Source organism: Dysidea avara, chromosome 13, assembly GCF_963678975.1.
Source record: "Dysidea avara chromosome 13, odDysAvar1.4, whole genome shotgun sequence".
Taxonomy (NCBI): Eukaryota; Metazoa; Porifera; class Demospongiae; order Dictyoceratida; family Dysideidae; genus Dysidea; species Dysidea avara.
In genome coordinates, this window is record NC_089284.1 from 18620873 (window position 1) to 18648153 (window position 27281).

At 38.8% G+C, this 27281-nt stretch overlaps 3 protein-coding genes across 5 annotated transcripts; 1 reads left to right on the top strand and 2 right to left on the bottom strand.

Annotated features, from left to right (window-relative positions):
• Positions 1-469: 469 nt before the first annotated feature.
• On the bottom strand, positions 470-3574 carry LOC136242633 (sperm-associated antigen 7-like). Of its 2 annotated transcripts, none has more exons than XR_010694592.1 (8): positions 3409-3574; positions 3289-3356; positions 3152-3240; positions 2837-2921; positions 2707-2754; positions 2584-2662; positions 641-2537; positions 470-594 (listed from the first exon to the last, which is right to left on the bottom strand). XR_010694592.1 is itself a non-coding variant. In XM_066034079.1 (8 exons), the coding sequence occupies exons 1-8, from the start codon at positions 3482-3484 to the stop codon at positions 494-496; spliced, it is 624 nt and encodes a 207-aa protein (XP_065890151.1). In that variant the 5' UTR covers positions 3485-3568; the 3' UTR covers positions 470-493. The 2 variants fall into 2 exon arrangements, 1 of the variants encoding a protein (XP_065890151.1); XM_066034079.1 differs by having other exon boundaries at positions 641-749; positions 2615-2662; positions 3409-3568.
• LOC136242630 (enoyl-[acyl-carrier-protein] reductase, mitochondrial-like) lies at positions 3570-24782 on the bottom strand. The gene is made up of 10 exons (XM_066034075.1): positions 24612-24782; positions 24466-24563; positions 24290-24421; positions 20367-20510; positions 8043-8145; positions 7894-7996; positions 4024-4097; positions 3913-3973; positions 3793-3865; positions 3570-3747 (listed from the first exon to the last, which is right to left on the bottom strand). Exons 1-10 carry the CDS (start codon positions 24731-24733, stop codon positions 3584-3586), a joined length of 1074 nt encoding a protein of 357 aa, XP_065890147.1. The 5' UTR covers positions 24734-24782; the 3' UTR covers positions 3570-3583.
• Positions 24732-27280, top strand: LOC136242631 (transcription elongation factor A protein 1-like). 2 transcript variants are annotated; one of them, XM_066034076.1, is made up of 9 exons: positions 24732-24914; positions 25075-25143; positions 25380-25488; positions 25539-25841; positions 26133-26186; positions 26245-26399; positions 26570-26716; positions 27056-27127; positions 27183-27280. In XM_066034076.1, the coding sequence occupies exons 1-9, from the start codon at positions 24846-24848 to the stop codon at positions 27189-27191; spliced, it is 987 nt and encodes a 328-aa protein (XP_065890148.1). In that variant the 5' UTR covers positions 24732-24845; the 3' UTR covers positions 27192-27280. The 2 variants fall into 2 exon arrangements, with proteins under 2 accessions (XP_065890148.1, XP_065890149.1); XM_066034077.1 differs by having other exon boundaries at positions 24876-24939.
• Position 27281: the final 1 nt, after the last annotated feature.

The window sequence follows — 27281 nt, forward strand, 5'->3', positions numbered from 1 at the left end:
ATTCTAAGGAGGGGCCCCTTCTAACAATAAGTTTTGAAAAATCTTGGAGAAAAGTTGCAGTAGATTGGCATTGTTATTTTTAGCATAAATTTTAGGCCGTTTTCAAGCCTTCAAATAGAAAAAAATCCTGTAGCTTCTGGGGGTGCAACCCCCAGAAGCTACAGGATTGTACAACAATAGTCATGCTGTGCTCTACTTGGCCTCCCCTGTAGGTCAGGTCTAGAATTGCCACTGGTGGAGGGCCCTTGACTGGTTTAACAGGCCTGGAGGCCCACAAGATTAGGAGTTACTGAGTCTGCAGCTGGTATAGGGTATTTGTTGCTCCAACCTGTAACTTCTGATTGAGGGGCATCCTCCCCACAGCTCTCCAAATAACTATTCAAAATAGAGCAGTCAGTTCAATACACAAGTTACTACTAGTAGTGACATGTATAGGTGTGCTCTTCCCAGCCCCACCCTTCTCCTAACATGCATTACTATAATTATTATGACATCATTTCACATCATCATGATCAGATAGTTTAGCTTTCTTTGTTCTCAAGTCATTAAGAGTCTCTTCTATAGACCGAGTGTCCCTTTTGTTAGCACTGGGAACTAAATAGAGTAGTAGATTACAATATTAATTCCAAGTAGAGCTCACCATAACCAAATGACTTGTTTGGTTGAGTGATCACTGCAGCTTCTTGTCCACTAGAAGAGCCAATCAGATGTCGGTATTTATCTCTGTAGTCATGGACAGGTGTGACCACCTGTAAGTGAATAACACGTAATTAAAGGTGTGTCACGGATACCTAGGGTGTGGCACTGCAAGCAAGGATTCATGTGGTTAATGTCAATTGGTACAATTCCTGGTCTTTGTGAGAAGAGATTCCCTATGGTGTCTCATTTAAACAATTAAGAAGTTTGTGATTATTACTGACTGTTATATTGGAATTTTTAAAACACTGGTGACTTCACAAATGCTGGACTATAGTATGTACGCATTGAGCTGAATCCTCAAAAACATTTAATAACTCTCATAGATAATGCAATTACACACTATCTTGAAATCTGGCACACTTCTAGTACTGCTTGACCTGCTAAAAATATTTCAAAATCTTTTGTTCAAAAAAGTCTGATGTAACATTTACGGCCAATCAAAATTTTCACCATACATTTCCTATGGGGAAGCCACAAAAGTAGTGTCCATTGTAGTCTTTTCCCAAACTTGTGATGAAGCCAAACTGCACGTCTCTGTTGTTGACACCTTTGCTGTTACCACTAATCATCTGGTTGACTGAAATGTTAACCTTGTTGTAGCCACTTTTAATTTTTAGCTGTTTTTCAGGATTCAGTTCAACTTGTACATACTATAGAACAATAGAGGAACCAATCACTGGTCAGTATCAATCACAGAAACATAATAACAAGTTATGAATAATTATAAGTTTTAATGATAATTACTTTATGACATTTCTGAGTCACTGTGCAGTTCTTCACACCGAGTGACCATTAGGTTAGTCTCGGCGATATACTGGTAATACCGTTTACTGTGATAAATCATCATAACTGGCTATTATACTGTGACAGCCTTTGATAACTGGTATATTGCAATACTGGTATATCGATGAATACCAGATAGGATTGCTTTAACCCAGTTTTTGGTGTTTAATTACCCAATTTGTTGATGGTTTAGCAGACACACCCTAAACAAAAACTTGGAAGTTGTCACATTACAACATGCCCACTTGTACTGAACTATATTATTTTGGCCTTTGGGATGCATACCACTAGTTCATACTAGGCCCAAGAAATGATGTAATAGTTAGTAACAAGCTAACTATATATTGATATACCTCGATATTTTCCTGTTACTAATGCCGTGTATTCAAATTTCAATACTAGCACTACATCAGATGTTTAAGAGGATTGGGTCATAACGTGAAGCTGCTTTTGATTAAGAGTGGACTAGATTCACGCTTTCCAGGAATTTTGAAATGGAATTTTCACTGCAGCTAAGTGACTGCTATTAGAGTAGTAATATTGCCTGACTGCTTTATTAGAGTGTATCAATTAAACTTGTTCTAATACTACTATATATATCCATAGTACACTAAATTGATATTGCTATTGTGTGAGACACCATTGCATAACTAAGATAAAAGAGATGTAAAGTGTTCTGTGAATCCAGAATTCTAAAGTAACACTTTCTCCATGTTCCATACACACAGTGTAAAATCCAAAGGGGATTCCTGAAACCCCTGGAAACCCAGCTGTAACTACATCCTTGTTGTGTAATTCTCTGTCTTATCATGCAGAACATATCCATTTATGACAATGTTGGTTTATACAACACTGGAAACACTCTGAACAACTCTGGTTAAAATGGATTACTCTAATAGAACATTCAAAGTGACCAACAGGTAGCAGTGTCCTCCTCTGGTAGCTAGTGGATTATGTGAAGCAGTAATAGATCTATAGAAGATGACTTGATCAGTCACAACAGCTGGTGAGTATCCTCTTCACCCAGTGAGAGAGAAGATTAATGATAAAATATTCTGACAATGTACCATTCAGCCATTATTGCAGTACCCACTGTCAAACCTTTTTTTGTTGTAACATTCAAAACAACTACCTGTGTATTATCATTGGACTGTTCTGTGACTCTTGTCTTTACTAGATCCTGAAATAGCTCACATGATATCACATGAGCTGAACCACACCCACCTCTCCATATTTCAACTTGTGCAACTCTTCTTCAGTGGGCGGTGCCTCCTGTTGGCATGGAAACATCACAATAGCAACTACATAACTATTATACAAATGGAAGGGCAAAACTACTTGATGAGGTAAGTACCTTCTTGTAAAGTATCATGTACTTGTCCACTTCTTCAGTTCCAAACGAGTGAGAAATCAAACCAGCGATTTCTGCCACATCGTGACTAGAATGTACACCATAAACCTGTTACTATGGTTACAGTACAGGACAATAGCTGTTTCCCAACTAGTAGGTATTAATAAGACAAGCAGATTACAAATATTTATATTGCTGTGATCTGATTGGCTCGGCCACTTGGTATAAATCACCAGATTATAATGAGGTGAACAGTACCATGGACTAACCTATCATGGCCAACTGGCTGTAATGATGTCACACACACACACTACTTACACAATGGATCGTTGTAACTTATCCATTGGCTCAAACTTGAGCCTCTTCTCACCCTGGTCCTTCATAAAATTAGCAACCTTCTTCTCTATCTGTGTTGGGATGATAGTCACGTGAAAACCTCATTACTGGAGAATTACCTCAGATCTAAACTTCGCCTTCTCCCTTCTCGTTTGTTCTTGAAACTTCTCTGCAGCTCGTCTCTCCTCTGTAATGGTCTCTCTCTCGCGTAACTAGTGTACAAGATGGGTTACACTTACTCATTCGCGCCTTCTTTCCTTCCTTATCGTCTGGGGGAGCTTCCATTGAGTTCAGTATAGAACCGAGTAGATCCATACCCTCCCCTTCTATATACTCAATACCACAATGAAATAGTCTTGTGAGGTGCACTCAGTGCGCCCGGCCCCGCGCTAGCCACAGATATTATTACAAATATTAATTTAATACAAACAATTGTTTAGAACCAGCAAATGACGTCATGGCCTGACTGAGGGCTGTCTTGTAATTTTGTAATAAATGTTCGGTACACTTGGGTGGCTTCAGTTTCCCCTCAACTCCCAATCTAATGAGGTCATCATACATCTGATGATAAGGACCACCTGTTGCTATAGTAGCAACCTCACAACGAACACTACTACACTAACTGTTCTTATTCCTCTCAATCCACTTTGCATTCCAGTAGCCAACAAACTTGATTTCTTTAAATATTAGTGAGCCCTGTAAGTAACATAGTTACCCTGGCAACAATCACTCAGTCTTGTTACCGTTGGCAACATCACTGGCTTCCTTGACATTCCCCCATATGTCACCATCACAGCTTGTTGCCTAGCAACAGAGGATCACACAACCATATATGGATAATGTATGATACTTACTGTAGTTGACGCATCAAGTTAGTAGCACTGTCTCCCCCAACAGTGTTCAGACCTAGTTTGGCCGACTTGTAACACTACAATGATACCATATATGGTGATGTTTAAACAGTTGACTTGCAAGCTACTCTAATTGCATTTGTGAACAGCAAAATTTCTAGAACAATAAAGCTCTCCCTCCCGCCCCAGTGGTGGATCAAGGATTATAATACGAGGTTTGTGAAAATATAATGTAGAACACATTTTTATAGACAATCCCCCTTGAGACTGTATTGGTAGAAGGTCTGGGATTTTATTTGACAATTACAGTAAATCAAATGATGTGACCTAACTGCAGGGCAAACAGAGGTGACTATTACTGGAGCAGTTACTGTACGCAAGGAAATTTTGACGCAAGAAAAATTTGACTAATTCACACTTCATCAGATTTGACGAATTAAATGTTCAAAAACTGAATCTCTGATTGCACCAAGGCCACAGGAGCACTTTTGATGTAATGACCTTGTGAAGATCGCGCTCCTCTAATGCACTGGATTGCTGAACACAGCAAACAAAATGACAATCTACATCTAATCCATCCTAGTACTGTGGCATAAGGGTCATTCCATTTGTCAGACAATAAACTTGCCAATCGCTTGTAAAAAACACTGGCTTCATGGCCCATTCCCCCGGAAGCAGAGAACACTAGAGGGGTAAAAGAACTGTGTTCCACTTCACGAATTCGCAACTCATAAGCTCTCTTCTTTGTTATTTCGTGTTTCCTGTAACATGACTGAAGGGTGGTTCCACTGTTGGATGGTGCAAGTGGGTTAAAAACTCTGACGTCCATATAACATTTTTCATAACGACCACCCCAAAATCCATTCACGGCAATGTCTAAGCGTGCGCCATCCTGAGTGTTGGCAGTCTTCTGTTGAAACCTTTCATCCTAGTAATTAGTGGATATGCCCCCTTATTACCTTCACACACCCCATACTACTGTAATAAAATGCTTTGCTGATGATGTCAATGGTTATCACTGATGAGACGTTTATTATTAAACATATTTCTTGCTCATTTTTATCCAAATTCTGTCTCAACAATATTGCTGTCAGGTTAGTTGAAAAATACCTTTATATCAAGACACATGGTAGTGTATCATGATCAAGACACACTGGCATGACCAAGACACATGGTAGCGTATCATGATCAAGACACATGGTAGTATATCATGCAGACCAAGCCACACTGTGAGTATATTGACAGAAATAGAGACAACATGACTTTCACACATTCGTAGCTCCGTGTTGCATTTACAAAACGAGACGATTTTTGCTGGGAAATTCCCTCCACCTTCAGCAGTCCACATACCAAATTTGAGCAAAATTATGTCAAGCATCCCGAGCTATGAGACTGCAAAAATTGATTTCCTCTTATTTTTCTCCATCTTTTCTCCCAGTTACAAAACCTGCTAGTTTTGCAGAGAATTATAAGCCACCCTTTATAGAGTTCAGCAACAATCAATTCATCCTGTATAGAGTTCAGCTACAAAAAAGTTACCCTGTAGAGAGATCAGCTACAATACAGCATATAGAAGAATTCAGCTCCCAACAAGTCACAATGTAGAGAGAGTTCAGCTACAATCAATTAGTTGCCCCTGATCTCTTCCTCCTTTCCACAGTAAAGAAAAAGACAAGTAAAAGAAGTTCCAAAACCGACTATAGGATGGCTTTGGAGTATGTAAATACAAAAAGAATATAGACCTTATTAATTTAGCACAGTAAGCACCCTCTGATGTCATGTGAAAGCCATATAAGGGTCTATATTATTATGGTGATGGTTTTTTTGGATGGCATTTTGAGTTCCAAAATTGAGTGAGCACAATGGTTGCTATCATGTTACCATAGTTACAGATGACAAATTACAGCTTGGCTGTTTTGGTATAGATACTCAATTATCCAATACATCAAGACCCTTGTTGCTATGCCAATTGTGCTATACAGCTATTAATCTGTTGGCTGATATTTTGTCAATATAAACAGATCTGTGAAGTTTTACCATATTTGGTACATCTGTAATAGTTACAAAAATACAAATATCAGACCACTATTACAGTTATGCCGAGCCTCGTATATTTGTACCCTAAAAATCAAGAATAACCAATTCAATCACAGCCGTATTGATATAATTGAGTAGTAAATTAGAAGTTTGTTGTAGCTGATGTTACTCCATTAAGATGAACATTCTATTTTAGTGATACACTGTATAGTAACTAGTATATAACGATAAAAAGTAGTGAAACAATAGATGAACGATGGTAGCTATTACAGCATAGCTCGGTGGGAACCCCTACTTTGGCATGGTATAGCAATTATTTTGTGTTCAATGCCAAAGTAGGGATTTCCCACTGGGCTATGCTGTAATAGCTACCATCATTCATCTCTTGTTTAAATACTTTTTATCGCTTGGATTCCTACTTAATTTATAATTTTTAATATACTAGTTTGTTTAATTTTTGTTACAGCATACAGCTAGCTATAAACATGTGACTGTTCTATTAGAGTGACTGCTGTGTTAGAGTATCTCGAGTCAGCCTGCAAAGATCCCACAGGAGGTTTCAATCGATAGATCGATAATACGTAGAATAAAGAATGGGCATGATCTTGTGACCTATCGTGAAGCTCTGGTACCTCCGTACAGTAGCGTAGTCTATGTGTCTTAAATAATCTTGTGGCGTCTATTATGCTGCTTAGAGAAAGTGCTGATATGGAAAATTAACGTCTTGGTATGGTTTCGTTGGATGAAGAAGACAAGCAGCCTGATTGAAGATAAAAGAAAAGACAAGGCGCAGAGGGCACACACTCGTCGGAACCCCAAAAGGCACATCCCACTGGTGAGTTTGTTGTTGTGGCGGCGTAAAATGGTGGCTGTGCACTGCTTCGTTTGGCCTCTAGGCTTGCAACTGTGGTCAATCAGTAAGTCAGTCAGGCAGGCAGGCAGGCAGGCAGGCAGGCAGGCAGGCAGGCAGGCAGGCAGGCAGGCAGGCAGGCAGGCAGGCAGGCAGGCAGGCAGGCAGGCAGGCAGGCAGGCAGGCAGGCAGGCAGGCAGGCAGGCAGGCAGGCAGGCAGGCAGGCAGGCAGTCAGTCAGTCTAAAATTCAAGTTTTGGCAATTTCTAAAAAATTCTATATCCGGCCACCTGTAAGTGTTTTGCTGTATTTAATGCTGTTTTATGTATTATATGGACTAGTACTATTCCGTAAAGGTGATTTTCGTCTCGTAAGACACGTCTAGAATGATTTTTAAAGGCGGAATTTTGGGCAGCGCCCAAAAATCTCACCAGGATCCTTACTTAAACAGTACTACTGTTTGATGACAAAAGAACTGAACAAGCTCACTTATATCACCGTGAAGCCATACTTCAAAGAATTCACTGAAACCATATATGGTATGGGCAATACTGCACAGTCCAATAAGGTGTTGAATTATTACCTTTGACAAAACCACAAGTTGGATATAAACCAGTTATATCCCATAGAATATCTAGTTATTGACACCTGTCCGTCTCAGCCTCATGTCAATAACTACTTATAATCTACTCTGCTGTGATATAATTTTTATCAGAACACTCTTCTCAAACTCTAGGAGCAATGGTGTAGGGCCACCAATTATCGCCTAATCAAATGCTCACAATACAATTACCACACACATGTAGCCTTGACAATATTATCACAATGTTTGTAATAATTGTAGCACTAATTGTTTTAATTTAATCGTTTTAATTTATATATATATAAGGCATGCCTCCTAATTTTAAACACCTAGTATCATATTACAGGGATGAATGTCAACTGATAAATTCTTATCACTCATCCAGATATATAGTATAATATTACCTCATAAATTGATCTGATGTCTCGTTTGGAGTTCTCTTCTTCAGTAATCACCACAGTAGCCCCAAGGTCGTCAAGGTAGTGCTTTATCTCATCAATGTTTGGCCTGCATAGTGTGGTCATGTGACCTGTGACTAAGGGGAATACCCTACCTGTCTCTAATGATATTAATGGTGTTGATATTACGAGAGGCAGCTAGCTGGATGACTGCTTGACCCACTCCACTATTGGCTCCATTTTGAATTATAGTATCACCTTAGAAACATATAAACACACCACCACAATATGATATACTGTTGTATTAGGTGAAGGACACATATTATGAAATACAGTAATCTATTGAGAACTACTTATGATGGTGTATATTGTACACACACTATCCCTACTAGTGAAGAAGGAAGTTAGCAATTACAAATTTACAGAAATACAGAGTGTAATGGCCAGCCTGTAACTGACAGACTAGTCCTCACACACTCAAGGGTCTGGTATCACTCAATACAATACAGAGTGTAATGGCCAGCCTGTAACTGACAGACTAGTCCTCACACACTCAAGGGTCTGGTATCACTCAATACAATACAATACAGAGTGTAATGGCCAGCCTGTAACTGACAGACTAGTCCTCACACACTCAAGGGTCTGGTATTACTCAATACAACACCAAGTCAAGTGGAAGCCAAGTAAGATCAAGATTTCCAAAATCGTAAGTCACTAATGAGCCACGTTAAACATCATAGTATATAGATAAGATCACATAATTGTTAGTAGGTGAATGAATTGTAATTGTAGTAGTGAAGCGGATATGAAGCATGATGCTAGCAGAGAAGATAATCACATCACCTAGAGATGTTGTTGGTAACTTCCATCTAGAGATGTTTTCAGTCTGTAGAAGACTAACTTTTTGTGGCTTCATTACTTGTGTAGCTGTAACTAATTGCCTGTACAAACAGTTTTGAAAGGTTTACGGACTTGATACCAGATCCTTTACAGGTCAGGCACACAAGACTACCTACAGACCAGGTTAATATACTCTAATTGAGCAGTCGACCCATTGTCACTTCATTACTGCCCACTCACCACCTGGATGAGAAACATTCCCAGTGGAGTGATCTTTACTTAGAACTAAATATCATGTTTCTGTACAGTTAGTTTTTTTGAGGTAGATTAGTGTTTTACTTTCACGAATGGCTAAATATTCACTAAAGATCATGTGACCCTGTAAAATCTATCACATGATTACTGGCATGACATTTGAGCTGCAAACTTGACCATGTTTTCTGTCAGAAAGGATATTTATCCAACAGTACTTTAAGACAAAGAATTTTGACTTGGAAGTGAAGCTGCCACCTAGTGCATCTGTGTCCAAGGCTACTATCCGTGCAGCTAAAAGAGCATAGCATTGCCAGCAAGAGGGGATTGTACATTAAAGTTATGGACAAGGAGAAGGCTAAAATTTGAGCTTATGCTGCAAAGTTTGGGGATACTAAAGCTATTCAATAATTCAAGTGAGATTATCCTATTTAAAAGAGAGTACAGTTCGAGGGTGGAAAAATGAGTACTGTGATCAGAATTGAAGTTGAAGGGAAGTGGAAAGAGTTCTGCTATACTTCAATACAGCAGCTTCCAAATAAGCGTCAAGGAAGACCTTTGAATGGTGACCATTTAGAAGAAGTTTGTTTGCAATGTGGTAAAGATAGTAGTACACTGTTGGGACTGCATTAGGAGTGGTGACTTATTCTTATGATGCCAATTTACTAGCATAGAATGACAGACCAATTGACATATCTAAAGAATGGGAAAAAAGGAGTAGTCAAGAGGCAAGGTACAACTAAAGCAAAGGTAAACCTAACATATTTTCAAATTCTGAAGAAACAGTACCTGGCTGATATACATACCAAAGTCTATATGGAAGACATCCTGATTATTAGCTGGGATCATACTGGCTTGAAATACCTGCCTGACCATGGAACACAAGGGGGCCTGACCATGGAACACAAGGGGGCCTTACCATGGAACACAAGGGGGCCTGACCATGGAACACAAGGGGGCCAAACAAGTAGAAATAGCACAATGACAACTGACCATGTTGTTTACTTGTACTAAGTTGCTTCCACCACAACTAATCTATGTTGGAAAGACACCAGCCTACTTGCCTAAAGTAAAATTCCCTGATGGTTGGAATGTTACATCAACCCCAAACCATTAGCTAACCCAATGAAGAGACCATACTTGTGCCTATCCCATGTTGAGAAAACATGTAATTAAGTAGTACCCACCAGGCACTGGTTATTTTGATCAGTTTAAAGTGCAGACAACTACAAACTTCCTCTTTACACTAGGCAAGGAACAGTAGTTCAGTTGTGGAAGTATCCACCAACTGTACTGGTTGGCTGCAACCATTAGACCTCAGCAGTGAAAGAACATTTGAAATTTTGTTTTCTAAAAGATCACTGATCTTGCAAAGTAATCAAGACACGTGGTAGTGTGTCGTGCTGCCAAGAAAGCCAGCATGTCACACTGTGAGAGCATGCCACACTGTGAGTATATTTACAAGAAGCAACAAAACATGATTTTCACACATGCGTAGCTCCGAGTTCAGATAAAATGGCACTAAATGGTACATTATATGGGCAAGATTTAGTGCCACTATAAGCACTAAAACTTCCTTATAATACTTGTGGGATGGAGCACTATATATTCAAATATTATTTCTTCCCCTTATATCTAGGAAAGATTTAACACTAAATCCCCCTACACTATTGTAGGCACAAAATAATTCTGTTTCACTAACTGTTAACACTCTGTCTTATTGAGCTAGTTCAAAAGAAGGTGCTGATATTGAGCATTGATAATGCCAGTCAAAGGTTCCAGTGATACTGGTTTTCTACACTAGTCTAACAAGTATGCACAGAGTTGCATATAAAAGTAGGTAATGACATCAGTACTACTCTCTTCACTCCACCAAGAGTTGGTGTACAACAACAGTTGAGACTAAACTAGTGTGGGGGAGTATCATTGATAGTTGCTGTTATGAAATATCCATTTATAAATGAAATTCCATCCTTTGTATTACTCAACTCTTGCTGAACAACTGCGTGCATTATATGGGAACCGGAATGTAAGAATTCCTCAAGTTCAACTTCAAAAAGGAAACAAAGATTGTGGCTGCTTTGCAATTGCATTTTGCAATATCCCTGATGTTTGGAGATGACCCAGCCACTCTCTACTACGATCACTACTACGATCAAAAAGAGATGAGGAAACACTTAATACAGCGAAGTGTTTTTCACCTTTTCCCACATCATACAGTACAATAGTACTGCAGGGATCATGGAGGTTTGGGTTTTTCTGGCCAATAATAATCACCCAAAAACCAGCTTCATAATACGTACCATCCTGGCGCCTTGGCAGTATTGGTTAGGTATAAACCAAGCTCAAAGTGCCTTCAGTACGACCCTAAATGCTTCCAATAGATTGCTACAAAATTTAAAAAAATCTACTGCCTGCCTGATGCCTTCAGACAAGTGTAACTCGTAAAGCTACGGGCTTGATTTTTCACTGTTCGATGTTGCTTCGTCCCGAGACATGCCTTTTGGCATACTGCAGTACGTACAATACACGCATCATGGACTTCCCTTTGTCCTCCTTTGTGTCCCATTTCTTTTTGCTGACAGCCAAAGGTGTTGATTCACGGTAGCGTGATGGCTTCCCTACGGGAATCGTCCGTATTTTCCGTGGTGACTGAATTGATTGCAGAGGCGCTTCTCCTGGTGTTCTTCGTTTGTAGCACTGTGTAACGGGCTGAACATAGTTGAAAGCAAAGTGTAATTTAATGGCCACTTTCAAGCTTTCAGTAATTGGGGTGCACGAATTGTCCATATTTTTCATGGTGACTGGCAGAGGCGCTCCTCCTAGTATTCTTCGCATGCAGCGCTGTGTAACGGACTGAACATAGCTGAAAGCGAAGTGTAATGATACTTTACTTTTGAGTCAGTAATTGATATTTGGGGCGCACGTTTAGTCGAAAACATTACCTCTGGCGTTATCCTTTGTTTTAATGCAGCATGCGTGGGTTCACCAGTCATAATAATGTTACAAAAAAAAGTAAACAAACAAGTATAAGGAAAATTAAGAATTTTAAGTTCGATTAGGGATCACACAAAAAAAAGTAGGGAAACAAGGGAGGTTGCCTACACCTGAAGATATACTAGTTGACATTTCATCCCTAATTCAGTCTACCTACCATGACTGAATTAGGGATTAAATGTCAACTAGTATATCTGCAGGTGTAGGCTACCTCCTGTATGATCCCTAATCAAACTTAAAATTCTTAATTTTTCCTTATACCTGTACAATAAGAAGTCATGGATACCACCACCGTTGGAAGCTGAACTCTCTCTTCCCTAAGTTGACTTTTAATGCACACCTAGACAAAGTCGTGATACTAAACTTATTGATTATCGACTCTTTGCCTACTGGCTTTAATACCTTAATTGAGTTCATATTTGTTAGTGTGGTTGAAGTCACTGTACAATTATGAGTGTATTATCTAAGTTAACACTCATGTTCTTGGCTTGGTAGTAGTACAGTGAGTCTCGAAAGTTTTCATGATGGCCAGGGATCAATTCCAGAGTTAGTCACATTTTTTCCCCCTTTTTTACACACCTTTTTATCACTACTTTTCCCACAATTCTCTGTTTTTTCTTTTACAAGGTTTCAGTGACCATCATTTAAGCTTTTTACCACGTTTATTGTAGTGGCCATTCTGAAAACCTTTTATGTTTAGATATCGGTACCGGTATCGGTATCGCTACAATATATTGGTTATCGGTATGTTGGTAAATTTCCATATCGGTGCACCTCTAGTTATAATCAAGCCCAAAAGTGGCCAAAAATGCTACCAATAAGTGGCTACAGAATTTTATAAAATTTTGTATTTAGCAGAAGTTTCTACTGACTGACTATCTGCCTGCTTGCCTGCCTGATGCCTTCAGACAAGCGTAACTCGATAACTGCTAAGGCTATGGGTTGTAATTTTTTCACTGTTAGATGTCACTTCAGCCCGACTGATGCCTTTTGGCATACTGCAGTGCACGCATCATGGACTTACCTTTGTGTCCCATCTTTGACAGTGCCTGGTGTCAATTCGCGGTAGTGTACCGTATGGTTTCTTCTTTGTTGACTATCGCATTATTTATGAGTGTTTTGTATAGTAACTGTATTTGTAGAGCTGTGTAACAGGCTGAACATGGCTGAAAACGAAGCGTAATGGCACCTCGCTTTTCGTAATAATTAATTATTGGGGCGCACACTTAGACGTATCGTGTGTCAGGCACTCTTCTTCCTTTGTGGTATGCGTAACTGGAATGATGTTTTTTGTACTGTTCTTTGTCTGTAGATCTGTGTAACAGGCTAACCATGGCTGAAAATGAAGCGTATTGGCACTTCACTCTTCATATTAAATAAGTGATTGTTGGGGCGCGTGCCCAGATGTATTTCATGCCAGGCACCCTTCTTCCATTTGATGTGGGTTCACCAGTTATAATAATTATGTTACAAAAAGTAAACAGACAAGTAGAAGGAATTTTTTAAAGTTTTTGGATTATGGTCAAAAAAGTAGTGAAACTAGGAAGGTTGCCTATACCTGCAGATATACTAGTGGACATGTAATATGCATCTGTCCACTACTGCAAGTATAGGCAACCTCTTGTTCCACTACTTTTTAAAGCTATTCTCTTGTTCCACTACCTTTTTGATCCCTAATCCAACTTTAAAATTCCTAATTTTTCCTTCTACTTGTATATATATATATAAGCACTTGTTGGGTGATTTCAAAATAACAGCAGATTACCTGTTGGCAGTGTTGGGAGTAACGCGTTACGTAATATTATTACTTTTGCGGTAACAAAGTAATATAACGAAATACCCTATGAAAACAGGTAATATAACGCAAGATACTTTACTTACAAACGTATCGCGTTACCTAAGTAATATAATTACTGTAACGAGTCTAATATGACGTAATATTATTACTAAAAGTAATGAAGTTACTAATCTCGTTAGTAATCCTCTGAGTAACGCCTAACCACAACGAAGTAATGAAGCCTACTGAATGAAGCTTATTCACTAGCTTCTTACTTATAACCAAGATTTGCACATTGTCCAACAACGCAATCATGTTACGTGATAAGGTGGTAATTTCACACGTGACAGCTTAAGGCTGTGGACACAAAGTAATATAATATGTAATATTATTATAGTTACTTTATTTTATGGGTAATATGTAACTGTAACTGTTGCAAGTAATATGTAACTAGTTACTTTTACAAAGTAACTTGCCCAACACTGCCTGTTGGTTAGAGCTTGATATGTTACATGTTCAGGAAAGAAGCAGTTTTATACGTGATAAGAGCAATCAATGTTGTGTTGCTATAGTGAAATGCTAAGGTGCTATGTACATAGTAGTACTGCATTACTTGAATCAAAGGGTTCTACTGCTTATGCAATGGGATACAAATTGCGTCATTCACATGTAACAAACTTTTATAATCTCTTTGGAATTTGGTGCCTGAGCACAATACAATTCCTACATTAATTATAATGTAGGGAAGATTTAGTACCTCAGCACAATACAATTCCTACGTTAATGTAGGGAAGATTTAGTGCCTGACACAATACAGTACCTGTATTGATACAGGAAGATTTAGTGCTTGTAGCACTAAATCTCCACTATAGTAGTGTAGGAGCCAAACCCCTTTTAGTGTCAGTTTGTATGGAAGCCATAGCTCCATGCTCCCTTCTCAAATAGGAATCATTTTTATACTGCAAACGCTCTTCACCTTCAGCACCTAACATACCAAGTTTGAGCAAGATTGCCTAACACAACCATGAAATATGAGCCTTCAAAATTTAGCTTAATTTCTTCGTTTAGGGGGCTTAGATTATTCTTTTCGCACACTTTACAAAAACCATTATAATAAAATGCAAATGCATAGCTCAATTGTCTTGAGCTTTGGTACACTACAAGAACGTATTGCGGAACAATCACGTACCAAGTGATCCAAGTTTGGTGCAAATCTGATCAATAGTCATAATAGAGCTATGGATGATTATTTGTGTTAGAAAAGGCTGACTTGTTGTTACGCCTACAGGGTAAACCGCTTATGGAAATAACTTAAAAATTGGTATGTGTATAGGTTAACCATCATAGCTCAAACCTTTTGTGGTTTAAAAGAAATCACATTGACAGCTATAGAGTAACAAGGCAAAACCAAACAACTGTAATTGTGGGGTTGAAATACTCTAATAGAACAGTCACCGCAGGGTAAAAAAAGTGCATGAAAATGTCTAAACTTACCAACATTTGAACCAGAGACCTCCATACTGAACACCTAAATCATTAATGCTGTTATCACGGCTGTTCACCTCACTTAATTTCTTCAAGCTAAAATGTAAAACTGTATAATTTCATAGATCTATTTAGATTGTTCTAGAACATTCTATGTGTGTTGTTCTATTAGAAATCCTCGAAAAAAATGTGCACTCTATTAGAGTATTACAAATAAACTATGAAATAAACCTTCTCTCGAATACTTATAGTGCTGAACATCATAAGTTTCCAAAGGTTGTTTTTCTATGTTTGTGATGCCATAACTTTATGTGGGTTTGCTCAACGTCATGAAATTTGGACAGGTGGGGAATATAATCATTGTGGTTACACAAACGGAAGTTGAAGCCATATCAATGTGAACCTTTTGCACAATGATGTAATAACCAATTATTAGCTTTGGTATTTTCAGGAGCTATTTCGGCGCTTATAAGCTCCTGGTATTTTACATCCCTCATGTAGGTGCAAGCCACAAACCAGAATTTTGGTGGGAAAGGAGTGCAGTGATAGCTCTAACTTTCTACAGAAGCAGATTTTTGATATTATCCTTATTTCAATGTTATTTGTTATTATGAATTGAAGGATAGCAAAATGCTCACTTTTTCTCAGCCAATGTTACAACAATGATAGTGACACTTGGTACACAGGAATGATAAAGCATGTACAAAAAATGTACAGAAACAGATTCCCTCAGTCCTGAATTACAGCTATTAATACATAGAGGATGCAGCCTTGACCTTTAAAGCCACACAAATTTATTGAAGAATGCATGTTAGTATTAAACCAGCTTAGCTGTTTGTCCAGGTTTCTTGGCCTGCCTAACTCCATTAGCTAAAAACCAATTATCAAAAGAAAGCTTATTCATAGGGCTACTAGGAGAAGGCTAAAGAATCACTGTAACTACAGAGGCTTACTTGTTATAAACCCATGTAACACTTTCACACCTCAGATCAAAGGAGCCACCTGGGCTACATTTCATACGTAGTCCAGCTAGCCGGGCTACATACGAAATGTAGCCGGTCTACAACTGGGCAGTGATTATATAGACGTTGATGCTGAAATCAATTGTGGGGATCGATCAGTACTCACGTGATTAGGATGCAAATCAATCAAATTAATCGATGCACGACTTGTATTTCGCTATGAAAACCACTCAGACGGAGAGCATTTTGTTATCCTCGCCATCCTACGAGTTGAAAAACGTTGGGCTAAGGTGAAAACTAGTGTTATAGCTTATTCATTCGATCATTTCCGCACATTTTTGAATACGGACACGCCCCCATCATGAAGCTACCACTCTGCACGGAGTAACCACTCTACAAGCAAGCTTACCTGTCTAGGCCTTTAGTGAACTGCATAGTTTTCCATAAACGATTCAATAGCACTGATTAAAACATTAAATTTGCATAATGGAAATTCTCCGTGATATCTCTAGGATATGTCCGCTTATCATAACCAAACGTACTAGCTGCTGACCCATAATTGAAAATTTTAGGTGTGCATATCATCCAGTGGCTGCACTCGTATTGGCTTGGGTGATTGATTGCCCTGTACAGGCTATCAGCCTAATAAGAGTTACATGTTAGCTGTAACACGGGGCATTCAGACTTTGTCTGATATGTATGCCCTCGGGCAGTCGGGCATACATATCAGGCAAAGCCCTCATGCCCGTGTTACAACTATTACATGAAGAACAGCGACCTATTTTATCACAACTTCGCATTCCACACTTCGTCTGCCATTTTAATTAGCTTTTGATTCACGTGAGCTACATATGGCCTTACTCGCCATTCAACGGCGATTCGACCAACAGTTATTTGGAGTAAATAGGATCAACTGCGAATGAGTTATTGACCATTTTCTAAAGGTATGTAAAGGATTTGTGTACTTACAAACTAGAATATATTTCATGACGTGTTTTGGTCCTCATGCTTTTGTTGTAGGGTAAATCCCTAGGTGTCATTTTAATCCTCACGAGTAAAATGACGTTGATTGTGTAGCCATAGGATCAACAGTTTGAAAACTACAGCACTTAGTTTACAACCATGCGTAGCAGCAGTTCAAATTATATTATAGCATTTCGCATTTTTGGAAAGTTATGATGTCCGGAACTATATAAAAATCTCAATTTCTGCAGTCTTATTATACTATTATCAAGGGAAGCTAGGGACGTTATACTGTTATCAAGGGACGTTATACTGTTATCAAGGGACGTTATACTGTTATCAAGGGATGTTATACTGTTATCAAGGGATGTTATACTGTTATCAAGGGATGTTATACTGTTATCAAGGGATGTTATACTGTTATCAAGGGACGTTATACTATTATCAAGAGATGCTAGGGACGTTATACTGTTATCAAGGGACGCTAGTGACGTTATACTGATATCAAGAGATGCTAGGGACGTTATACTGTTACCAAGGGACGTTATACTGTTATCAAGGGATGCTATACTGTTATCAAGGGACGCTAGGGACGTTATACTGTTATCAAGAGATGCTAGGGACGTTATACTGTTACCAAGGGACGTTATACTGTTATCAAGGGATGTTATACTGTTATCAAGGGACGCTAGGGACGTTATACTGTTACCAAGGGACGTTATACTGTTATCAAGGGATGTTATACTGTTATCAAGGGACGCTATACTGTTATCAAGAGATGCTAGGGACGTTATACTGTTACCAAGGGACGTTATACTGTTATCAAGGGATGTTATACTGTTATCAAGGGACGCTAGGGACGTTATACTGTTATCAAGAGATGCTAGGGACGTTATACTGTTACCAAGGGACGTTATACTGTTACCAAGGGACGTTATACTGTTATCAAGGGATGTTATACTGTTATCAAGGGACGCTAGGGACGTTATACTGTTATCAAGGGACGTTATACTGTTATCAAGGGACGTTATACTGTTATCAAGGGATGTTATACTGTTATCAAGGGACGCTAGGGACATTATACTGTTATCAAGGGACGCTAGGGATGTTATACTGTTATCAAGGGACGTTATACTGTTATCAAGGGACATTATACTGTTATCAAGGGACATTATACTGTTATCAAGGGACGCTAGGGACGATATACTGTTATCAAGGGAAGCTAGGGACGTTATACTGTTATCAAGGGATGCTAGGGACGTTATACTGTTATCAAGAGATGCTAGGGACGTTATACTGTTATTAAGGGACGTTATACTGTTATCAAGGGATGTTATACTGTTATCAAGGGACGCTAGGGACATTATACTGTTATCTAGGGACGCTAGGGATGTTATACTGTTATCAAGGGACGTTATACTGTTATCAAGGGACATTATACTGTTATCAAGGGACGCTAGGGACGATATACTGTTATCAAGGGACGTTATACTGTTATCAAGGGACGCTATACTGTTATCGAAGGATGTTATACTGTTATCAAGGGACATTATACTGTTATCGAAGACGTTATACTGTTATTAAGAGATGTTATACTGTTATAGAAGGACGTTATACGGTTATCAAGGGACATTATACTGTTATCGAAGACGTTATACTGTTATCAAGAGATGTTATACTGTTATCGAAGGACGTTATACTGTTATCAAGGGACATTATACTGTTATCGAAGGACGTTATACTGTTATTAAGGGATGTTATACTGTTATCGAAGGACGTTATACTGTTATCAAGGGACATTATACTGTTATCGAAGGACGTTATACTGTTATTAAGGGATGTTATACTGTTATCAAGAGACGTACTGTATAGTAAAAAACTTTGGTGGTAAAAAAGTGTGACGAAACCCCTCTGTTGAAAAAATTGGTAAAAAAAACCTTGGCGATTGAAATAATATTCGCCAAAGTTTTTACCTCCAAAGTTTTTACTCTACGGATAACGACACGGTGTCAACTCATCAGTTAAGGGGTGCTCTGTACAGTTCGTACAAGGCTTCCCAAGACATAGTCTGTTTTTCACTAAAAGAAATATTATGGTCACTTAATTAGTCTGTGACATGTTGACGCGTTTTAGTACCTGTAAATTAGGTATCCCATAGCAACAAGCACATGCATCTTGCTATTATACACCCTCTCACTTAAATTAGAACTACTCCGTCATTGTTAATCCAATAGACATGAAATTTTAACACAAGCTACTTCAGTAATTTTGCCAAAGAAGAGTGTTTGCCATTTTGAAATAGCAAGTCCAGATGATGAATAACGTGGAAGTAAAGAAAAGGATTTCTGGGAGTGTCAACCCGAAAGATAAATATGTGATGATTGAGAAACTAAAAGACAAAAATAAAAACGTACAATGGTTTGTGGTGTTTAGCATAGTGTATCATAAAAGTATCAAGGCTCTTGTGTGTAAACTGTAGGACTAGTTCTAGTATAAAGGGAAAAACTGTAACTCTTGTTCTAAAGCAAACTTAGCAGTTGGGTTTGGACTAAACTGTGTTGTACTAGTGTTAGCTTATATCCTGTAAAAAGTACAGAACATTTGCTAAAATCATTTGTAAGTCATAGAACAAATTAAATTCCACGGGAAGCCATACAAGCGGACTGTACAGAGCATCCTTAAGTAGTGTAGTAAGTGTATAGGTAGCTAGCGTTGCTTTTGTAGCAGTACTTTTGTATCTACTGATCTAACGACGTGCTAGCAAAGGCGTGCTTCGCTATCTTCTGCGATGTTGAGAGCGACCGTATTTACTTTTTCAGTAGCAGAGGTTAGCTGATGTGTGAACGGGAAGCCGGTTGGAAATGCTATCCGAAGGAGTGCTTAGCTACAACTGTGGGACACATTTCGAAGATCTCCAAAGTCAGCTTGATCTTTATTGCATATGAGCTGATCTTCATCTCAAGTTCTAGGTACTCAATGTGCTCATGTGATTATCTAAAATAATTAGCGAAAAAAACGTTGGCGAATTGAACGTTATTCGCCAAATTCGCCAAAGTTTTTTACCACCAAAGTTTTTTACTATACAGTATGTACTGTTATCAAGGGACGTTATACTGTTATCAAGGGATGTTACACTGTTATCAAGGGATGCCAAGGGACTTGTGTACAGATCTAATCAAACAAAGCCTCACAACTCTATTCACCTTCTTCAAGCTGCACAAAGTCACTCATCATACGATAGGCAGTTGCTGGGTTAACCATCAATGTTGCTGCCAGCTGGATTGGTAGTTGTGATGGCACACGTAACCACTTGTCATAATGACACACTATAGTATCTCTCCAGGTGCCTGTAACATATATTGTGTCATTTATCAAACAGTATGGTAGTACTGTTTAAGTAGGGATCCCCCAAAAATGATGCGTGCCGCCTAAAATGCCACCTTCAAAACTCATCCTAGAGACATCTTACGCCAAGAAAATCACCTTTACGGAATATTAGTCCATCTAACATGAAATACAGCATTACAAACAAGAAAACACTTACCGGTGACCAGATATAGAATTTTTTTTAAATCACCAAAACTTGAAATTTGGTCTGCCTCACTCACTCATGATTGGGATCCCGTTTGCAATACGGGTTTCGCGACCACACCCATCAAATAAGATCTAGGTGGACTAATGGCGATATACCGTGGAGACCACACCTCTTAACAATCTAGCTATTTACTTAACAGTAAACAATGGATGCTGGACCTCACCCCTTATTGGTCTAACTAGCTGCTCACCTTTTGTTGACTCGAGATACTCTAATAGAACAGTCACTCTAATACAACAGACATGTATGATATTCTAATAGAACAGTCACAAATTACACTGTAACTAGCTGTGCTACAACAAAAAACTAAACAAACTAGTATTCTAAAAATTGTTAATTTAAAAATGAAGTAGGGATCTATCTATGCAATAAATAGTGAAACAAGAGATGAATGATGGTATTACAGCATAACTTGGTGGGAAAGTCCCTACTTTGGCACAATAGCTATAATTTTGTTCAATGCCAAAGTAGGGACTTTCCCACCAAGCTATGCTGTAAAACCATCATTCATCTCTTTTATTGCATAGGTCCCTACTTCATTTTTAAATTAAAGATGATTTTAAAAATATTTAATATTATGCATTATGCACAAACCTCATATATGAGGGGGGAGGGGGTGTATGAAATTGTAATGTCATGACGACAGGTAATGTCATGACGACAGGTAATGTCATGATGAGTGTCACTGGGACACTGAGTTGTACAGCAACTTACAAGCTAACAGGTAATCATGTGGTGTGTGTGTGTAGTGTGTGCGCACGTGTGTGTTGTGTACTAATGTGTATAGCCTATGCTATCAACCGGGTTCTGCCTGTGTGGTCTAAAGTTAACATGAACTGATATGCTGTGTGTTGTATTAGAGTATATTGCATGTACATTAGTGATTTATGTAAGAATTGGATTTAAGAAGGTACTGGTCACTTTGCTGACCAGTATGGGCAGAACCATGACTGGGGGCATTGTTCTGCATCAAATTTGTCAGGAGTGTTACGTGTAACCATAGATACAGTATACTTTCCAATGGGATTGGAAATGGAGACTCGCGCACAAACATATCCGCGTCTCGCATGACGTCAACACGTCGTTACTAAGCGATGGCATTAGAAAAACAAGTCTTCTCAGATGGCTTGCTGTGATAGTGTTTATAGCAGCCACATTTCAGGTGACACATGCATTGATACAGGCTTCGTTGGGACACTGTAGCCAGCTAGCTATAGTCTACGATTTATGATTTAAACTCCAACAGTCGACAATCACCCCTGCAATAGCCTTTCTTCCCTGCCAGAGTTATAAATGCATACAGATTTACAATCTACAAAAACAAAGCAAAAACATAAAATCAACACACACACACACACAAAATTAAACATCGTACACTTACAACATGAACAAAAGCATTTACAATAATTAGTGATCTAATATAGGAGACAGTGATCTAATATAGGAGACAAAGTCACTATATGATGCTTTCCTTGCTTTCAAGGACACAAGTTCCACCACCGAATAGATTTATGACAAAATCGTTGAATGAATGAAAGATGATTTTGCAAAACTATCAGGTCCTTTAGTATCATATAGCTACATGTGTGTGTTTGGTGTAAAGCAGCTTCAAGAGTGGTTCGGTATAAAGGATCTATAGCAGCGAGTAGCTAGTAGTTTTAGCCCGGTGTGGCCTTCAATAATGGGTCACTTTCTTTGCACACTACACTGTAGTACTGTACAGGACACAGAAACAGAATAAAATCATTACTGTACTCGAGTTGCACAAGACAACAAACGTAGAAGCCCCTGTGTTTAACTCAACAAGACTAGTTTCTCCCATGTGTAGTGTTTCACTTTGCAGAGCAGTCGCTCACATTATACAACAGCACAGCAGCGATATAAATGATAATTACAACACTGAATGCATAATAACACCAACTGACTACAATACACACACACACACACACACACACACACACACACACACACACACACACACACACACAGAAATTAAAGAGTCATAGTGATGGCAATCAACATGGGTGTACTGAACTATACACTAAATTGTGAAGAGATACAAGAGCAGAAGCATCTACAGGATAATGAGTAGTTAAATGCATGTGTAGTTGATAGTTAAAAAATGGAAAATCACTGACTGCTCTATTACGGTATGCTGAATGTTCTATTAGAGGATCTCATGTGATATGGTGGTCTGCAAGTGGACCACTTTCTGGACCATGAAAAACCATTAAGTAGGCAATTAGCTTTCTCTGTTATAGACAGAGGTTTACATGAAAGCATCTAGGAGATGGTGACGCACACATCATTACAGTACCAAGGGAACAAAACACTTAAATCAGAGTAGCCTGGGTTATAGCATATTGAAACAGCTACTTCAAGAACTATCAATGATTGGAACTCATTAATTGAAACGACCGATAAGAAATTATTTCTAGATAACATTTGTAGCTAACTAATCATTTGTTAATTGCTAATTGTACATTGTGTTCCCCCCTTGTAAATCCCACTCCTGAATTTCTGAGATGTATGTGATCTTCAATGTATTAGTCACAAGATTCCACCATTCCACTTCCTATTTTCTACAGAAATGGTTTCAGAACAATCCAATATTCACTTTACACTCTACTAGTGTGTTAGTAAATAATGATATGATATATTAGTACACAGGGTCACTGATGTGTCCTCGAAAATTACACTAGTGTAACTGACACAAGTGTAATCTGCAAATTTATTAAAAAGTGCAATATGGTAATATAAATGGTACACAATTTACACAGCACTGAGAATGTAAATACCAGACAACAAAATGCTTTTCTTACTGGCAGGCTTACAAAAGTACACAACTGTTTGAAGTGGTGCTCGGTTGCAAAAAACTTACCACAGAAGTGAGCATCAACAGTCGCTTCAAAGCACTCGTGAACTCCAACACACGTAGGTAATTGGGCCGTCAAGTATTAGCCCAATTGTCACAACGTTTAGGCTGTAATTCTTCTACAACATGCACAAAAGTGGCTTCTAATGAATTCGCGCTACACTGGTATCTATGGTGATGGTCACTCGCGCTCGAGACACGGATGGTATTTCACGTCTGTTATGTCACATTAAGAGTCTGTACAGGGATATCATGTGAGTTACTTCCGTTTCCAATCCCTGTTGGTATACTGTATCTATGGTGTAACACATGCACATACAAGTGTGTACTGTAAATGGTAATTTTCACAGATCAGTCATTTCACGTTCACCCTGAGCCCTGATTTATTGATAATCGTTACTTTTCAAGAACGAAATTTTTGCAGACAGTTTATTTATAATGCTTTTTGAAGCAGGAGAATCTGCATCAAAGGTCTGTGGGCAACCTGTGCCCACAGCCAGAAATGTACAGCTATACAGTTAAGCATGAAAACAAAAAAAAATCACATACCTCAAAAACTTGTACATATATGGTAAATCCCCTATTATTCCCAGGAGGGGACTAATACTGATAGGTGACCTATTCCACATGAGGAAACTATGAATGGTACACAGTACCTATTCCAGGTTGAGCTGCGATCACATGATCTCCTAGTTTTAATGATGTAATGGTGCTACCAACTTCAGTTACCATGCCAACTACTTCGTTACCCCCGAATGCTGGTAACCTTGGAGACAAGGGGTAAGTCCCTGCAATAATCATTATTAATAACCAGTTGTATGGTTACTTCCACCTTGAATGACGTTAACATCTGAAGGATTAACAGGAGCAGCTATCACCTTCACTTTAACATCATCACGTCCCACTGATGGTATTTGTACTTCTTGTAATCTATTGGTCTTGCAGGGTTAACTACGCCCACGCAAGTGAACTACTCACTCTAATACATCTTCTGGAGTTCCATATTTCGCATATACTAACCCTTCACTGTAGTTGCGAGCCTGTTTGAAGCTGTGGACAGCGCGTATTAGCCACCGCGTGAACACGCGACTCGTGTGCATTGTTTCGTCATACGATTTCTATCTAATTGGAGCGCACCTTTAGTAAACAGTAGTTACTTGGTCCTGTAGTACACGCCGTTCCCATTTGATACATGCATCACAACACATTGTAATGGGCTCCGAACACGAGATCATTAGGGTCGGGAAAGAGTTGGATAAAGTCGTTCAACATGATCCTATGGTGAGTGTATGTCGCTCGTTATTCAGTAAGTTACCTCGTGATTGTTATTGTTAAATACATTAACTGAAATTGTGTGCTAAATATTAGTACTGTATTTGTTGTGGGGTAGGTTGTACAAGTAATGCTTGTTTTATTTATTGCTCACCCACTCTACCATTAGAATGAAGAGATGGCGCTGGACTTATTACGCGCCCTCCAGTCACTACCAATGAACCTGGACTTGTTACAGGTGAGCTCATCACCCGAACCCTGTGTACTATGAATAGTCAGATCAACTCTAGTCCTGACCAAATGAAAAATACAGTCTGTTGACAAGACTAGATCAACTCTAGTTCTCACTTAACAAACAAGTAGTGATTGTTACCTTGTAGTTCAACCTGTGACATCATTGTCATGTACAGAGTTCACCAGACTCTAGCTATTTAGGGTCTAAATGGTCATGGTGTACATATGATATACTTGCAGAAGTCACGTATTGGAATGTCCACTAATGTGTTGAGGAAGAAATCACAAAGTCCTGAAGTGACTGTCATTGCTAAGAAACTGATCAAGTCATGGAAGAAATTGCTACCAAGTCTGTCTGTCAGTGTGTATGTCCTGGAATGTATTACTGTTAGTGATTAGGTAATGGTAAAGAGGCAACCACTCCTGAGGAAAGACCAGAGCCAGCACCACGACTACCGACCCCTCCACCCCCTCCTAGCTACACCCCTTCCACGCCCACAGACATGCCCAACACACCAGACATCAATACACTGCCCAATGGAGGGAGTGGCTCAGAGCCAACCACACCCACTGCTGTACTGAAGCCACCTCAGTTTGCAGCTGACATCAGCGGAATTGCTAGGGAGCCTCCAACAGGGGATGCCATTAGGGACAAATGCCGTGTTATGTTGTGTACAGCTCTGAAGAAAGGTCGTAGTGAAGGTGTGTCCTTTGTGATTGAAGCTTATAAGAATCGTAACTTCTCATTGTACTACCGCCATATAAATGATTGATTCACCAATTTATTGTTCAATATGGCTGTGTGGTAAATCACCAATATCAGCTGGCAAACTGTTTAATCAAACACTTCACACCAAACTAAGTTATTGCCATCCAATAGCAGTAATTTTAAAACAGCTCATTGGCTCTTGTACTAAGTTACAAATATTAGATAGATATAATGTAATGGTTTGTGATGTTCACTCTGTCACTTGCTGAACTGTTGTTGTTTAGTGTCACCATCTGACGAGATCAAGTTTAACAACCTTGCTGCATACATTGAAGACAGTATCCTTGTACCAACAACTCCTGTAGTTCTCCTTATTGTCCCTTAACTTCACCGTAGACATCTTCAAGGAACACAGGGACACTGGCATTAAGTACAAGAGTAGAGTTCGTAGTAGGGTTAGTAACCTTGGTGACTTGAAGAATCCTACATTACGCGAAAAAGTCATTTGTGGTGATTTTCCTCCAGCTAGGATTGCTACCATGGCAACAGAGGTGTGTCTGCTATTACCATCAGAGGAGGGTGGTCACACGTCATTGTATATCCATGTCATGTGTCCCTTACACAACAAATTGCTTATAAACAAGTCATAATCAAGTTATTGTGATGTGTGATCATTTTCCTCTGGTTACAATGTACTACTGTAATGATGGGTATTAATTAGGAGATGGCTAGTGACAACATGAAAAAGTTACGTAATGAGATGACCAAGGAGGCAATAAGAGATGCACAACTAGCTCAAGTCACTGGCACGAAGAGTGACCTACTAAAATGTTCCAAATGTAAGAAGAGGAACTGCAGCTACACACAGGTGAGGTTGCCATAGTGATATGGTGTATATTAGTTGGAGGGGTATTTCCCTGGGAATATCTGCTGTGTAGCGTTTTTATTCTGTGGGGAAATTTTTTTTGCAATTTTCACGGACTGGCAGCTGTCTGCAAAAAAAATTAAGGAAATTTTCACTTCTCCAGGATCTTTTATGCATTATAACCAATGACATTTTGACGGAGCTGCATATATGGTAATACACAAGTTTTCATTGGGAAATTACAAATATGGCAAATATGTTCTGAGGAATAGTATTAACTTTTAGAAAAACCTTCACATTTTACACCAACCAGTGACTATATTATACCATGTTCTGTTACAGGCACAGACACGTAGTGCTGATGAACCAATGACAACGTTTGCTTATTGTAATGATTGTGGATATAGGTGGAAGGTATGACATGATCATAATCTTAAACACATGATTGATGTTATCATTTCCATTACAGTTTTGCTGATCATCTCTATAATGGACACATTAGATTTTGTATTGAAACGCATTCAATCACCTCAGCGCTTTATTATAAATTATAACCCACAATCGAAAT